The following is a 15,958-nucleotide window of genomic DNA, read 5'->3' on the forward strand; positions in this document are numbered from 1 at the left end:
TCAGTATATGCCATAGAAATTAATAACCAGAGCATGTTGGGTTTTTTTGTGTCTGCAAACTGTGTATTCAGACTTCAAGGCAGCAAGATTCTTCCGGACAAGAGCTAGCTGCCACATCAGATCGGCAGAGAAGAGACTCTAGGTCAACTGTGTTCCGTATTCCTGAGTTTAAGTGGTCACAGATGCATCAACGCTTGCTGACAGACTTACTCTTTTCCATAGAAACAGATATACAGATGTGGAGAAGGTAAATTTCTATGCTTTATATGGAATAATCTAGACTGACATTTTGATTATAATTAACTTTAGATGTTGTTGAAACTGCATCAGAGTCACTCTAACTTTGTACTTTGCACATCTGGTGTTTTACTGCTTATTCAGAAACCTAACTCACCTTGTGACCTACACCCAAATTTTCTTTTTCTTTCTTTTTTTTTTTTTTAAAGATGCTTTACAGACATAAATGTCTATTGGCTGAGAGCCTGAACATATCTTTTGACTGAAATCCTGGCTACATTTAAGTAAATGGCAGTCTTGCTGCTGGTTTTTATTGGGCCATGATGTTACTGTTCCTAAAGTATGTAAGGGCATGCATCTTTTATTAGTATCTAAATATGTTCTTAAAAAAACCTGAAATTGTATTTATTACTTCTGCATTTGCTGCTTTGATAGAGTTCTGTGAACACAGAGATGTTCTATGCATCTAAAAATTAACTTGTAGCAGGGATCTGGAGTGTAATTATCAAGATGAATTTAGTAAAAAAAAAAAGGAAACTTTGAAAACAGTGGTTTTAACAGCATTTTAATGTTAGGATTTAATAACTTGAAAGTGTTGTCTAATATTAGCTTGTAGTAATGAATGTCAGATTTAAATGGATTCATATAGCTGTGCTGAGCTGATACAAAGGAATGTAAGGATGAAGAAATACAGTATTGAAGTGATTAAAACAATTTAAATTGAGGTGAATTTTTGTCTGACGATAATTTTTAAGATGTCCTGAGAGGTTAATTTAATCACGTCATCAGATAAAACCAAAATATGTTTTTAGTTTAGGTTCTGTTTTGAAAATCTATTTCCACATTTAACAGGATTTAAGTTTCTTGTGGGGTTTTTTGATTTTTAATTCCTCTGAGAAGCCCTTAGTACTTGCTTTATTTTTCCAAAGATTTCAGCTCAATCTGGTTCATGCTTCCAGGAAACTATTGTCCTGACTGATACAGTGACTTGCTGTAACAAGTAATCGTAGACCAGCCTATCAGTATCTTTATCCAAATGATGCTGAACACACATCTTGATGTTTTTAGCAAGCTGTGATCTGGAGCGGTTTAAGAACAGAAAGGAAAGGTAGTTTTTGGTTTAGATCATCAGTTCACCCTTGTGGTCATGTGTTATTTGCTGCCCTACTGCTAATGGTCTGGTTTGGGTTTTATGAAAGCATAAAGAATGCTAAAATACTACAAAAATAAAGCTGTATTCTGAATGTTTTGGGTTTTGTGTTTGTTTTTGTTTTTGTTGTTTTTTTTTTTTGGACAGCCATTCTACAAAAACTGTGATGGACTTTGTGAATAGTAGTGACAATGTCATATTTGTGCACAACACAATTCACCTCATCTCTCAAGTGATGGACAACATGATCATGGCTTGTGGTGGGATATTACCATTGCTTTCTGCTGCCACATCTGCCACTGTAAGAAATTTCATTTTAATTTGAAAAATGTACATCTTCTGTGAGGATGCCTTTCTTTACTCAGTGTATTGGCTATTGTGTCTGTCCTTTTGGGAAGCAGGAGTGTGTGTGTGATATTTCCGCAAGCATCTCTTTCCTCCCTTTGCTACCTCCATGCTTTCCCTAAGATAAGTTGGGTGCCTGCCCTCTTTTCTGAAGACGTAAAAAGAAGTTGCCTAGCTTCATTGTCCCACAGTGGTCTGGAATGGGATTGAATATCAATGCTAATGATTGCTCCTAGAATATTACTAATTAGTAGACTAGACTGAAAATGGTCTTCCGGCATACTTCTGTCTTCATTTAAGTTGCAGGAATATCACCTTTGTGAAGAAGTAAAAGTCGCTTTCAATTTTTTTTTTATAGCATGAATTGGAGAATATTGAGCCAACTCAGGGACTTTCAGTAGAAGCATCTTTAACATTTCTCCAGAGATTAATCAACCTTGTGGATGTGCTAATTTTTGCAAGCTCTCTTGGTTTTACTGAAATTGAGTCTGAGAAAAATATGTCATCTGGAGGAATTCTGCGACAATGTCTTCGTCTTGGTAGGCAAATAAAGCCCCTTAATGAGCGTAGGAGCTTGCTGTTACTAAATAGTTACCAATTGTTAGCTCTGTTTTTTTTTCTGTCTAGTTTTTGTTAAATCAAGATTAAATGTAGTCAAAGAAGTATTTAGATCTTTTACTAACCGATACTGTATTCTGCAATGCATATATGTGGGGTTCTTTTCCTCTTTAAAAAGTTGAAATAAAATAAATCAATAAGCTTGGTAGCCTGGCTGTTGTGGACGCATGTTTTCGTTTTATCCGTGAAGATACTTCTTTTGCCAAAGTTCCCCAAATAGACAAGGATGAGAATATAGCAGCTTTAAGAAAAAAAAGAAAATTGTACTGTATACAAAACCATGAACCTGTACAATATGTGGAAAAGAGTTTTAAATCTTGAGGTCAGTAGATGATGGTATGATGAAAGCTAGAGACGTAATTTTCTAAAGAGCAGGGTTCAAACTGGACAGTACTTGTATCCGGTATTAGAGTACGTTGACATCAAATTGGATTGAAAGGAAGTGGTCATTACCTAAAAAAGTAATGACTATTCTGGAAATGAGAACATACAAGATCATAACTGGGTTCGGTTAGTTTATACAGGAGGAGAGTATTCATGCTAGTTGCATGCTGTAAGACTTTTTGTAATGAAGAGTTTAATTTGCATGAGTGCCAGAGCAGCTCAGAGCCTCAACAGTAACTAGCCTTCCTCTCCCTTTCTAGGCAATTAAAACTTTGTGCAGGTAGAACAAGATTTATGGGAAGCAAACAGGTATAGAGGTGGGGTAGTTCTTTTTTCCTTTGAAAATAATATTAGAGGATGAATCAGGTACAATTGTGAAGCTAAAAAAAATAAGTCACTGTTCAGAACATTTTGTCCAAGAGTAACAGAGCATTGTGAAGCAAACATTGTCATTTATTTCACTAGCCTATTACTTGTTGTTCTTCCTTGCTAGTCTGTGAAATAAAGCTGTCTTCACCCTCCCTGCCCCATGGCTGTACGCATGGTAAAATGCTAACTTAGTAACTTTGAAGTGTCCATTAGATACAGCATACATGTTCTAAGAGTTTAGTATTAATTACTGGTTATGAATTGTTAAAGAATTTTGAGCATTGTTTTGTGACTTCTGAAAATTTATGGAAGCAAAATATCGTTTCACTGATGTGCTTTAACTTTTTAGTTTAAGTGATAGGCAGAAATGTCATACATCCTTGTAAGGGATATACGCAATGCTATTTCCCAGAGTAATGATTAACATTTCTTTTCCCTTCAAGTATGTGCGATAGCAGTAAGAAATTGCTTGGAGTGTCAGCAGCATGCACAGATGAAGCCTACTGGAGACGTTGTGAAGAGTCAAAAAACAGTGCAGGGCTTTATAGGAGCAGGAAAGTCTGCAGCAAAGGCAAGTATAAGACCACAGTCAGGAACACAGCAGTCGATAATTGTTACTCTGTACGCTGCTGATACTTTAATAGGTCTGAGGGGCACGAACACTGGAAATCCTCAAGTAGTTTTACCGAGATATGAATTTAACACTTTCATGTTTAACCTTCCACAGTGAGACAAATCTGTCAAAAGAATTTGCCGGAATTTTTTTTTTTTTGTGAAAGATGAAAGGCATATCTGATATTTGTGCTTTGGCTATGACAATATGATGTACAGCGGGTGATTGTACACACTTAATGATTCTTGAACGAATGTGTTTAAAAACAAAACCTCAAACAGTTGTTGGGTTTTTTTTAACAGAGCCCAGTGGACATAGTGACTGGCGGCATTTCTCCAATTCGAGACCATGAGAAACTTCTACAGGATATGGATATTAATCGACTTCGAGCAGTAGTGTTCAGAGATATAGTAAGTTACAAATAATGCTGTTTTCCGTGTACCCCTTAGCTACGTGTTACGCAGTCTGGCTAAACTGAATTTGCAAAACCTGAATGTAGCTTATAGAAATGAGGAACTCGCAGTACTCTGCAGCTGTTGTAATGTTTGGGACCGGAAAGAGAGAGAGGCGAAAATCGCTACCTGCTGATCGGGCTGTTTGGTGTGTTCCTATGAGCTGATTCTCTGGAATTCTGCCTGCGGTATATTTAACTATGTTGTGTTTAGTACAAGTACATGCTTTCACGTGCTGTATGTAGGCAGACTGATTATGCATGCAATGTATCATAAAGATATTTCTGTGTGCTTTTTGAAAAATGAGTATCTTTCTAGATATTTATAAATTAGAGGTCATCTCTAATTCCTTTACTTCCCCTCAGAGGAACCAATTTGTGCGTATGTGCTGTAAATATGCATATGTTTTTTAGTCTTCAATTGACTAAAAATATCTTTGCCCTATGTCAGCAACTTTATAGCTGATATTGAGGAAATTGAGATTGATTGCTTAAAAGAAACACCTCTGTAAGCAAATACAGCAGCTCTAATGGCTGTGACTCATTGGTGACCACAAGCTTGGACACCAAGAACTTATTTTACAATAATTGGACTATTTAGCAAGTATAATGATTTACATATTGGCTTTTGTTTTATCCAGAATAGTGAAGGATCTTTGGTTTTTATCTTTACAGCAATTATTGGTTTCAACTCTTACTTCAGGATCAATGTGCAAAACAGTAACAGGAAGTGAATCTTTTGTGCTGGTGGCAACTAAAATGATCGTAGAATCACAGAATGGTTTGGGTTGGAAGACACCTTAAAGATCATGTAGTTCCAACTCCCTGCCATGGGCAAGGGTACCTTGCACTAGATAGGGATGCTCAAAGCTCCATTGAACCTGGCCATGAACACTTCCCGGGAGGGAGCACCCGCAACCTCTCTATGCAATCTTCAAAATCAAGCACACTCTGTGTAATAATTTTTTTTCTTAACACCACCCCCCCCAGCCCAACATACATACAAAACCGCTGCCTTTTTTTGCATAAACTAATCCACCAGGTTGTATGTTTCACAAATAAGTAGAGAGGTGGGGGTTGGTCTCTTCTCCCAGATAACAAGTGACAGGACGAGAGGAAATGTCCTCAAGTTGTGCCAGCAGAGATCTAGGTCAGATATAAGGAAAAAATTTCTTTACAGAGAGGGTTGTGAAGCATTGGAACAGGCTGCCCAGGGAGATGGTGGAGTCCCCATCCCTGGAGGTGTTTAGAAGATGTGTAAATGTGGCACTGAGGCACATGGTTTAGGGACCCTGGCAGTGCAGGGTGAGCGGCTGGACTTGATGATCTTAAAGGTCTCTTCCAACCCGATGACTCTGATTCTGTGTGAATATAAAATGATGTGATAACTCTGCTTTTTGGCTACAGTGTTGAGCTGTGGAGAAAAAATACACTTTAAAAGTTCTGTTTTGGAATAGGTTTTATCTGAGCTGCTTGTACTTGTGGGTAAAATTTATATATTTGATTTGTATGCAGTTTCTTACATTGTATTAGGCACATAGAAGAATTGTGATTGACATAATTTGAACCTGTACAAGAGGAACTCAGATGGATTCCACTTAATGACCAATAGAAGTACTTCCAGTAGTATATGAACTTCATTTCAAGGAGTTCTACAAATACAGCAGAAAAAATAAGGAAGGGGTAGTGATAATTCACTGGATCACGACTTTATTAAGTACACTTGGAAATTCTTGCAAAAATTCATCTAACAAGAAAATTCTTTATAATCCTTACTGTTGTAGGGAGCTTTCGTCAACCTCGCACTGTGCTTGCCTGATGTGAACCTGTTATTAATTTACTGTTTCTGTCTTGTTCTGTGGAAGTTAAGATTTTGGGTTGAGTTGACAGCAATGTAAGTTGTTTTTTTAGCACAATGGATAGGATCTAGAACTAGATAGGATATCTAGCTCTCAACAGAGAACTTCTCATAAACTTCTCCCAGTTTATCTTACTAAAGAACTCTTCATAGGTTGTGGGGCTTCAGTAGGCACTGCAGTTGTGGTAAAATGAGCTTTATAGTTTAACTTAACTTTCTTGAACTGCTCAGTGGAAAAATTGAAGCTACCCAAACCCTTAGGTAAATGAGGGGGGGAAAAAAACGCCAGACACCCTTTTTCTTATTGATGGATTGGTGGGGAACCAAATATTCAGTTCTCCTGATTTCAGTGATCCCAAAGTGTACAAAGCTTTTATTCCTTTGTCAGCCAAGAGGACAAGCTTAGGCTAAATGATAATGTCTAGTCAGATCTGGGACGTGGCTCTTTTTTCTGTTGCATTAGAAGTGACTGAGTACTCTGGCGAGGTACCTGGCATAGTTCATGTTAAGATTTGTTTTTAAAATTTTCTTAAATCTCTTCCTAAAGTTACAACTGTAATGCAAATGCGTATTTTCCAATTCTTGTTTAAATTGCACATACTAGTATATCCTTTTGGACATTCTGATGATTAAATAAAATCTTAACACTGGTTCTGGAATTTGTTCCACTTCCATCATTAATATGTAATACTTTATAAATGCTTTTACAGTTTTGATGGGTATGCTCGCCCGGTTATAATTCACAGCAAATGCTGATAATGCCTTGGCACGTTTGTGGAACTGTAATAGAGGAAACACCTGTAAATAAATAAAGGTGACCTAGACCCTGCACTAATTTGAAAGCATGTAGTCAGAACACACGACCTTAGTCAAAGCTGTCATTATTTATAAATTAAAAATGAAAGGATTAGTGCCGCTTGAATACAATTGTTGTGTTCCCTAGCTTTATGGGTGAGGCAAACTGTGAGTAGAGAGTATTCTTCCATTGTTGACATATCAGCTTACTCTCGGTCTGTTTGTGGTAGCACTGGGCATACTTTACAGAAAAATAAACATACTGCTGAAATTGTAATGGAAAAATCTCTCTGTCCCCCCTTTTTTTTTCAGGAGGATAGTAAACAGGCTCAGTTTTTGGCTTTGGCTGTTGTGTATTTTATTTCTGTGCTCATGGTTTCAAAATACAGAGATATACTGGAACCTCAGAATGAAAGACAGCCACCAAACCACAGCCAGTCATTCAAGGAATTGGAGAATGAAAATGAAACTCCTGCTACAGGTGAACTGTTAATTATTTGGACAAATGAAATAATGTGGCTGAAACATCTTAAAGTTCTGTAGAAGTCCCTGTGAAATTGTATAGAAATACACACATTATAGTAACTTAAACAATGTTGTAGTATTTGATTTGCCTTAGTATTTGTGTGTATCTTTTTGTGATCTCAGGAGAACCTAATCTGTGGGTTAATTTTGCTGTGTAGAGGTGGTTAATCTCACTGAAGTAATGAGCATTCACAAATGCTTGTTGCAGAAACATTACTGTTTTGTGTAAGGTTAAGTATGCATAAGCATAGACTGGCATCTTTTGGTTTCTACTATAAGACTGTTTTCTCCTATCTGTCTTTAGGGCAATCAGTAAATTTTCTTTCTTTGACTGTTGAGTCAATATCTTCTATTTCCTTGTCTCAGCTTTTAGATGTTAAAACTTTTCAGACCTCTCAGAAATTAGTAGGAAATTTTACTGTTCTAAGTTTCCTATGAAGTTCTTACAGATAATATTAGCTCTCTAAGCACGCAACAGGAAATACTTACAGCTGTGTTATTTCACTTGTTACCGATAGGTGTTACTTCTTTAGGAGCAGCGTGGTGAATGCAATTCAGTTAATGATGAACTTAAAATGTGTTTTCTGTTTTTGGTATGAACAGGTGTGGAAAACCTACCTGCTGCTCTTGGTGCCTCAGCCTCCACTGAAGATTCAGAAAGTACAGCATCTGTACAAAGAAGGGATTCCGGTCTTGGGGAGGAGCCACCTTCAGGGCAAACAAACAGTTCTGGTAGCGCTGCTGAAGCAGGATCTTTGAATGTCAGTGCAGGTCCAGATGCAATCAGTGAAGTCCTATGCACGCTCTCAATAGAAGTAAATAAGTCTCAGGAGGGCAAAAGTGAGACAGAAACTGAGGACAGTAAACCTGCAGCTTCTGTGCCAGCTGCAAAAAATGTCAACGTAAAGGACATCCTGAGAAGCTTGGTAAGCACACCAGCTGATGGGGCTGCAGTGGATGCTGCTCTTCTGCCACCAGCCTTCCTTGGAGTTCTTGGTGATGGAGCCGCTGAGCAGCCTGTACAGTTCCATTCCTTTGACAGGTAATGTAACTTCTAAAATACTTGAGGCATTTCTTTTTGCTTAAGGTATCTGTAAAGAACAGAAAAATTCACACTTCGGTTTGCCAGGTCTCGTGTACAGTCTCCTCTAGTACTTCATATAGTGAAGATGCTTTGATTTACGTGTAGAACGTTTGACTACAAAAAACACCTACTTCACATAAGATGCAATTACTTCACATAATTCTGCAATTCATGTGATGCTACGTTATGCCAAAAAGACTGTGGAAATGAAAAATAACTGGTGATTTGGTTATACTTGAAGGTCTTAGAGCCATCATCTCTTTACAAGAGTTAACTCTCCTATCTCCATACATGTAACAGCTGAGAAGCAACGCGGTAAGAAGGCAAATAAATTGCCTAGAAATGACTACATGACTAAAAGAAAAGATAAAGGGAGTAAGCAGTTCTTTTGTCTTTCCATTTCTGTTCCTGAGTGCAGCACTTGCAAATGAGTGCTGCTGTACTGTGCATGTTTTGTCAGTTTTAAAGGACTCAGGAAATAAAATGGATGTTGAATAACTTCAAGTAACGATGTGTAAATTAGCTTGTGTATTTATCACAAAGCTGTATCTAGTTTCAAATACTGTGGGCTTCCAAAGAATACTGGTTTTATAATAGTTACAAATGGATCAGAAACAGTGGAGTAATCATCTAGGTGTCCTTCTACCTGTAGAATAATCCCATATTTATTTATGAAAATGCATCTGTCTTCTGGCGCTAAGGGCCTACTGTAAGCATTCCAGGACTTGTTCAGTAGGTATATTCTAAGCCCTTAGGTTTGCTTTGTTGTTATAATAGCTTTAAAATTTTTTTTCATTTTAATAAATATTTGCCTTTCTTAGCATGCAAATACTGCAGTGGATTTGAAATGGAGCATTCCCGCTTTGTTTCTCTTTCTTTTCCTTTTAGATTGCAGTCCTTCTTTCCTGATAATAATTTTGGTGTCCCCTACACCTTAGTCTTATCTTCTTATCTTTTCCCAAGTATATTAGACCACATTGTCTTTTACTACGCTTACTGATTCTAGAATTCCCCAAACCAGCAAAGAATGAAAGAATGAATCCCATTGCATCCCTGCCTCTAGAAAAGCTGTAGTCACATCCAGAAACCCTGCGGTTGATCTGGTGCAACAGGATCCCTTGTTACTATACCGTCTGATCCATCCTCTGCTTATTCCTGGACTCCCTCTGGCACTCACGTCTTAGCGGTCTATGGCTGCCTTGCTCAAACTAGCAAACTTTGACAACTGAAAAAAGGAGTACGGCTCTGGCAGGGGTAAAGATGCAGCTGTCGCAATGTGTTTTCTCAACTCGGAGTGCTCTGTCACTAGTGGGGGAAGAGATGGTGGTAGTTGTCTTTGTAGATTAGACACAGATGGTGTGTACAAGCATTTAGCCTCTTTGCTCTTGTCTGAAAGTAAATACTGTGTTCTGCTTGTGATGCTAAACAGGACTTGTTTTGGGAGCAGTAGGGAAATGGAGGCAGAGGGGGAAAGTTGAGAAAAGAGGGACTCTGAGTTAGAACTTGTTACTACTCTCTCCCTGCTACTGCCTACATGCTTTTAGCACTCCCCGCCATTGAGGCATCCCATTTCTCTTTACAGCAAGAGGACAGTCGATGTGACATAGTATAATGGTTTATTCTGTGGATAAGATTTTTCCTCGGGAAATTCTTATTGTTCATTGCTGAGTGGTAGAGATTTGAACCATGAAATAACATTTGTCTAGAGGTCTCATACAGAAGTGTATGTTCTGTTTTAGGAATTATTTTTTAGCTATTGCTAAAACTTCAGTTTTGTGCTGCCTGTGCAGATCTGATTTGAATTGGTGTAAAGCAGGTTATCTAGACAGGAGTGCAGTCCTGATACCTGACACAGGTAGATTATGCTTACAAAACCTTCTTATCAGAGGAAACCATAACGTACACTAATGAAATACTAGGCAGTGGCAGCAGCCCTTCAATCACTTCAGTTCTGTGTTCTTTTTTCTGTATAGTTACAGCCACTCGAAGGAACAGAACCCTGAAATTGCAGTGTGTTTTGTAAAGGGAGTCACTGAAGTTGAACTACTTGCTGTTTGCCCTTTTACTTTTCCACTGCCACATTGTCCCAGACGGACTCTTCTCTCACTTTCCTGTCTCCGAAGTGCCAGCCGTTTGTAACTGTATTCTCAATGTTCTCCCGCTTAACCTTGAGACGTACGTACTGTATCAGATACAGAAGGGAAGCTGGTCTGGTGAAGTAGTATCTACAGAGGAGTGAGAGGGGTGCGTGCGCTGCGGCAGTAGACAGCACCGGGCTTGTGAAGGGAAGAGAAGAGAGCAAGGGGTTTTGCAGGGGTTTCTGTAGCTATCTGGGCTGCCCCACAGGGATAACTTGTGGGTACTAGTTTCCTATGACTTTGTGTTTAGTGGGTGGGGCCAAATATGTGAGGAAAAGGTAATGACCTGGTATAAAATATTCTGTCCTTCCGCAGTTGCACGTGACCTTGGTGACCACGGTCAGTAGCGCTGTGTTTCGAGGTGGATGATTTTTCATTTCCTTTTTTTCGTGGGTATATTAGGTAAACAAAAGGGTACTTAAGGATGTAGAAACCTTACCTGTAATTAATTATCATCTGGGAGTGACACGTACAGTCTCGGATCTGTGGTACATACGCTGACCTATGATAAGGCATGTTGCTACCTAGCTAATAAATCAGTTGATCAAAAAGATAGAAGAGCTGTGAATATGAAACATTTACATTTAAAATCATATGGATAGGAAAGTTTCATGACCATTGGAGGGTGACTATCTTTATATAGTGCAACTCTGCTTAAAATACAAGTTTATGTTCTGGAATGCCCCCTATTACAGCAGAGGGAAGGAATTGTACCAGGGAAAGAAAAAACCTTTTTACAAAAAAACAGAATAGACTTGGAAATAGTATCTTTTATCTCAGGGGTAGACAAAAATACTGAGGTACATTGGGAAAGTTTGCAAAAACAGAATTTGGGATGCTGTCTTGTTTTTGTGTCTGGTTTACATTTAACATATTGTTTGATGGCAAACACAAGTTCTGTGAGTGAACTTTTTTTTTTCTTTTCAAAGAGACTTTGTTAAAAGTTGTTCCCATGAAGCGGTTTACCAGGGGGGTATCTCTGGGAATTTCAAAGCATCTCTCTGATCCTGCATTTATCTCAGGAATGCTGTGTCAGAAATCAAAACTCTCCTCATATCTTAAGGATTATCAACTTCCCAGCCATAGCTGGAGAGTATACAGTAACAGCTATGTGAGTGAAACCTTACTGAAAGGCTGCCAGGTTGCAGGCCTTTGCAAACAGCTAGGTGTGTATGTTCATTCCCATGCCAAAAACCTTTCCCTTATCTTATGTGAAGATACGAACTAGTGATTAGTGGGTGCCAGGGGTTGATCGTGATGAAGTTCAAAACTTGCATTGGCTTTCTTCCCAAGATCCGCAGGGACGTGAATTAACGTTCCAATTTCAGTGTGTCCTACAACAGCAGTTTTCTTATTTAGTAGTAGTAATAGTATTTATTTCTTATTTAGCATTTGTAGAAGATGATGGTGGGTGGGTGGGGAGGCTAATGCAAGCAAATTTAAATAAAACAGAAATAAAAATATCCAAAGTTTAAGATAAAAAAAGAGGTGAAATTTTTCTTCGGTTAGTCTAATAAATGCCATACCTATCACTTGCCATTTTTGCTGTGCCATTTAAAATAAAACCTTCACCTCTCCTGGCTTCTACTGCTCTTTGTGGAAACGTTCAATAATCATGTCGTCATATAGGAAGCCAATGCTGAGGGTTCAGAGGAATATAGGCTCTTAAATCATGGTCTTAGACCATGGAGCTTTAATCTGCAGCTATGCTGTAACTTACAGGACAGATATGTTAATAAGCTTATTTATCTTTTTGGAACATCGTCTGTAAGCTGCTTGGTTTGGCTCAGCTTACGTTTACACATTTTGTCAGTCAGTGCCTTTGTAATGGTTGGTTGTGGTATTCCAGTTAAGTTTAACCAAAGTCCTTTTTTTTATTTGGAATGCATACATTTTAGACTTCATTGATTTAGGAATGGAAAAAGAATAAACTCGTCGTTGACAAGACTAAGTCTCCTGGGTACAGGTAGAGACAGAACATGACAATGGGGGTTCTCTAGATCAAGGTGTGCATTTGCTGCGATGAGGAGTTCAGCTCTTTTGGCACGCCACCACTTTGCATTCTGCTGGGGCTGAAGAGGCAAACCATTTGAAGTCTTTTCCCTGCCAAGCTGATTTTAAAGATCTCTTACAAAAGTGATTGTATTCTTTCTAACATCTCTTCTCTTTGCTGCTCCGGCCCGTCGTGCTCCCCCCACCCCCCGCCCCCAATCTCTCATGGTTTTGAGAGTCTCTTATTCTTCCTTTCTCCTTGGGTATTTCAAGGGAGACATAAAAGAATGGGTATTAACTGCAGACAGCAGAGCTCATAGAATGACGCTGATGTGGCAGGCTGCTTTCCTGGCTCACAAAGTAGAGGTAAAAATAAGTCTCTGATCCTCTTTATTGGTCTTTTGCTCATTGCATAGGAGCCCTGCAGTGGGCATCGTTTGGTAGCCTGCAACAAGACTAGCTTCTGATTTTTGAATTGCAACCATTATCCCACAGAGAAACAGACAAACTGTCACCTCTGTTGCTGTTTGCTGCTAAAAAATATAATGCTAAGAATTAAATCTGTGTAAATTCCTCTATGTCAAAAGGAATTAGAGGTTATATAAGTATTTTTAAATTATAGTGAGGTCATCAGTTTGGCCTGGCCCGTGTTGTATTAGGCATGTTTGACTCACACCCAAGGAAAATTTGTAATGTGAAATATATTTAAAATTAATTGCAGACTTGCCAACTGAGAAAAAAATATTTAGGAAAATGTACTAAAAATTTAGGAGATATTTATAGATATTTTGTGTCTTTATATTGAAACAGAAGAATCAGTGATCTGAAACCAAGAAAGCTTTCAATAAGTAAATCCTTATAGAATTTGGCAGGATAGATCATTATTGTCTAAGCCTTTGTCTGTGATGGAAGTCAGTGTTCAGCTCAGTGGTCTGTGCTCATTCAGCAGTGAATAATTGTCTGCAACACGAAGGCTTCTTACACTTCAGCATAATTGGGACTAATAACACACTGACCTTCTGGCTAAGATGTATTTATGGTGGCTAGTTCTCACTATGCCTGACCTGCGTTTATCAGTTCACGTGGTGTAAATTCCTGCTTTAAACCTTAAATATTTGATTTTAAATTAAAAGCAAACATCTAATATAGTCATATAAATGAGGCAACTAAACTCTAATTTTTGATGTAGTGCTTGAGATTTGCTTGAAATGCACCTTAACAGTATTTTTTGTGCAATTTTTCTCATTTATTTATTTCTTCTGTATCTAAATATTATGATAATGGGTGTTATAATATACAAATGTAACCCAAAAGTCTAGAGTTAACTGAAATGGTGTGGTAATGTGAATGTTAGGGAGTAAAATGTATCATCAGTTTTCTTTCATGTGACCCATCTGTACTCATGTGTGAGGTTGCTTAATGGACATTGTTGTTCTAATGAAATTATCACATTATTACAGATGTTTTTAAAATATATTACTTTTGTGGTTCTAAGGAAATATACTGTAAGGTCACTTACTGATGAATATTTTATTCGCATGTGAAGCAATATTTAACTTGTTAAGAACTGTTTATCAGTTTAGCTACAGAAGAGGACTCTTATCTGTGTAGTCTTTAAAAGCAAATGCCTTATTACTTAAGAGAAGTTGAAAGCACATTAATTTTTAAGACAATTCTCTGACAAATTTACCTGATTTAGTAATGTGCTAAACACTCCATGTTTTCTGTACAGTTTACTACAATATTTAATCTTGATTTTCTACTGTCTCATACATTCTTTCTGCCATTTGCGTTCATTTTACTTATTAGCATTTAAATAATCTTTTGGAAGAACAATGCAGAGGAGAATTGGTAGTTCATGGCAAATACTTCTGTTTGAACACAGCTGCATTTCCACCTAGATATTCAGTGAAAATACCATATTACTACACAAAGAAGGAAAAGTGTAGGAATTTCAGAATGTAAATAAACAAACATGACCAGTGTTTATACTTCAAATACGTGATTTTGCCTCATGGTAAGTGGTAAATATGTGATTGCTGAGCCGTACTTTCATACCTTGAAGAAGGCCTGGAAACGGAAGCTCTTAAACCAAATCCTGTGGCATTGGTCAGTTGTGCTGTTGAAAGGGAAGGCGTATGTAGTAGTAAACATGACATGACACATGATGCAGCAATGTGTAGCTATAAAGTAATTACACTAAGATTCTTTGATGTTTTGGTTTGTTGTTCTTGTACTACTCTAAGGATTTTTTGAATCAGAAGATCATGGCAGCTGACCAGAAGAGAGAAAGAAAGTACGTTCAGGTTTTGAGGTTTCTTTACATCACGTTTTTGGACAATATCCAGTGCTTCTTTTGGCTGTGGGCTTCAGATTGGCACAGCTGTCAGGAGAAGGGACCTTCTTTCCTCACCATAAATAGTTTATTTTATTTTGGCTGGAAAAATCAGAATCACTTCAGTTGACTGCTGAAGATTACCATCTAAAATAAATTCTGTTCAGTGCTAGTTTGAGGCTGGAAAACAGCTTTCTGGTGAGTCGTTCAAAGCCTGTTTTCTTCCAAGGTTCAGATTTTTTGACTTGAAGCAGCAATTTCTCCAGCCCCTATACTGTTGCCTTTTACCTTGCTGAATAGTTATGGAGCACAGCGGAAGTCTTTAGCTGTGGTGCGTCGTGAACACTCTGAATCCTTAACCAAGCTTGTAACAGAGGAGATCAAGATCTAACGTGACCTTTAAATATAGGAATTATTGTACGATTCATGAAGTAGATTTAAAAAAAAAATAGTTTCTTATAGGTAAAACATTTTTTCAGTGGAATATGATAAACAACCTGTTTCTCAGAAAAGTGAGAGTTAGTGTCTTTTGCTCAAAGCATGTGGTCGCTGTCTGGAATACACATGTGCACAGCCATGTGTATTGTTTATAAGGCAGCAGCATACATTCTTCTGTATTTCAAAGTCTGAAGCCTGTACTTACTTTTATTCCTTGATTCAAAGCAAAAGGAATAATGAAAAAAAAAAAGCCTGCTAACAGCTGTGCGTTAGTGCTGTATTGCTGGTGCTAGTGATCAGTGTACCTTCCTTAGAGCGAATGCCATCGCTGGGTACTGAAGGCTATACTGCAAGTTATAGAACATAATTGCTTTTTTATGTGTTTGTTGGAGAGTAAGTTACCGGAGGTGAGAGCAGCAGCTGTACTTATATTTCAGGCTTCCATTAGATTTGAAGGTGAAAAGATATACAAAAGATCTTAAAGGCAAAAAACACTACTGTGGTCACTTACTGCTGTCTGTCCCATCCCTGGAAAAAAAGGTCTAATTCCTTTGCTTGACTGCACCTCTCCTTGGGTAGCTATAGTGAGTCTGGCAGCTTGCTGAAACTACTGCCTCAGTGCAACT

At 38.0% G+C, this 15,958-nt stretch overlaps 1 protein-coding gene across 1 annotated transcript in view; it reads left to right on the forward strand.

The window, feature by feature from the left end:
• Positions 1-15,958, forward strand: part of LOC104496183 (lipopolysaccharide-responsive and beige-like anchor protein) — a gene marked incomplete at both ends in the record, with an annotated part of 62,639 nt that overhangs the window by 32,182 nt on the left and 14,499 nt on the right. Inside the window, 7 exons of the mRNA XM_010139264.1 lie at positions 72-247; positions 1,535-1,688; positions 2,091-2,271; positions 3,547-3,674; positions 4,019-4,126; positions 7,133-7,301; positions 7,949-8,387. Coding sequence (XP_010137566.1) covers positions 72-247; positions 1,535-1,688; positions 2,091-2,271; positions 3,547-3,674; positions 4,019-4,126; positions 7,133-7,301; positions 7,949-8,387 — 1,355 coding nt within the window. The remainder of the gene's footprint in view (positions 1-71; positions 248-1,534; positions 1,689-2,090; positions 2,272-3,546; positions 3,675-4,018; positions 4,127-7,132; positions 7,302-7,948; positions 8,388-15,958) is intronic.

Source organism: Buceros rhinoceros, unplaced genomic scaffold (assembly GCF_000710305.1).
Source record: "Buceros rhinoceros silvestris isolate BGI_N320 unplaced genomic scaffold, ASM71030v1 scaffold41656, whole genome shotgun sequence".
Lineage (NCBI taxonomy): Eukaryota > Metazoa > Chordata > Aves > Bucerotiformes > Bucerotidae > Buceros > Buceros rhinoceros.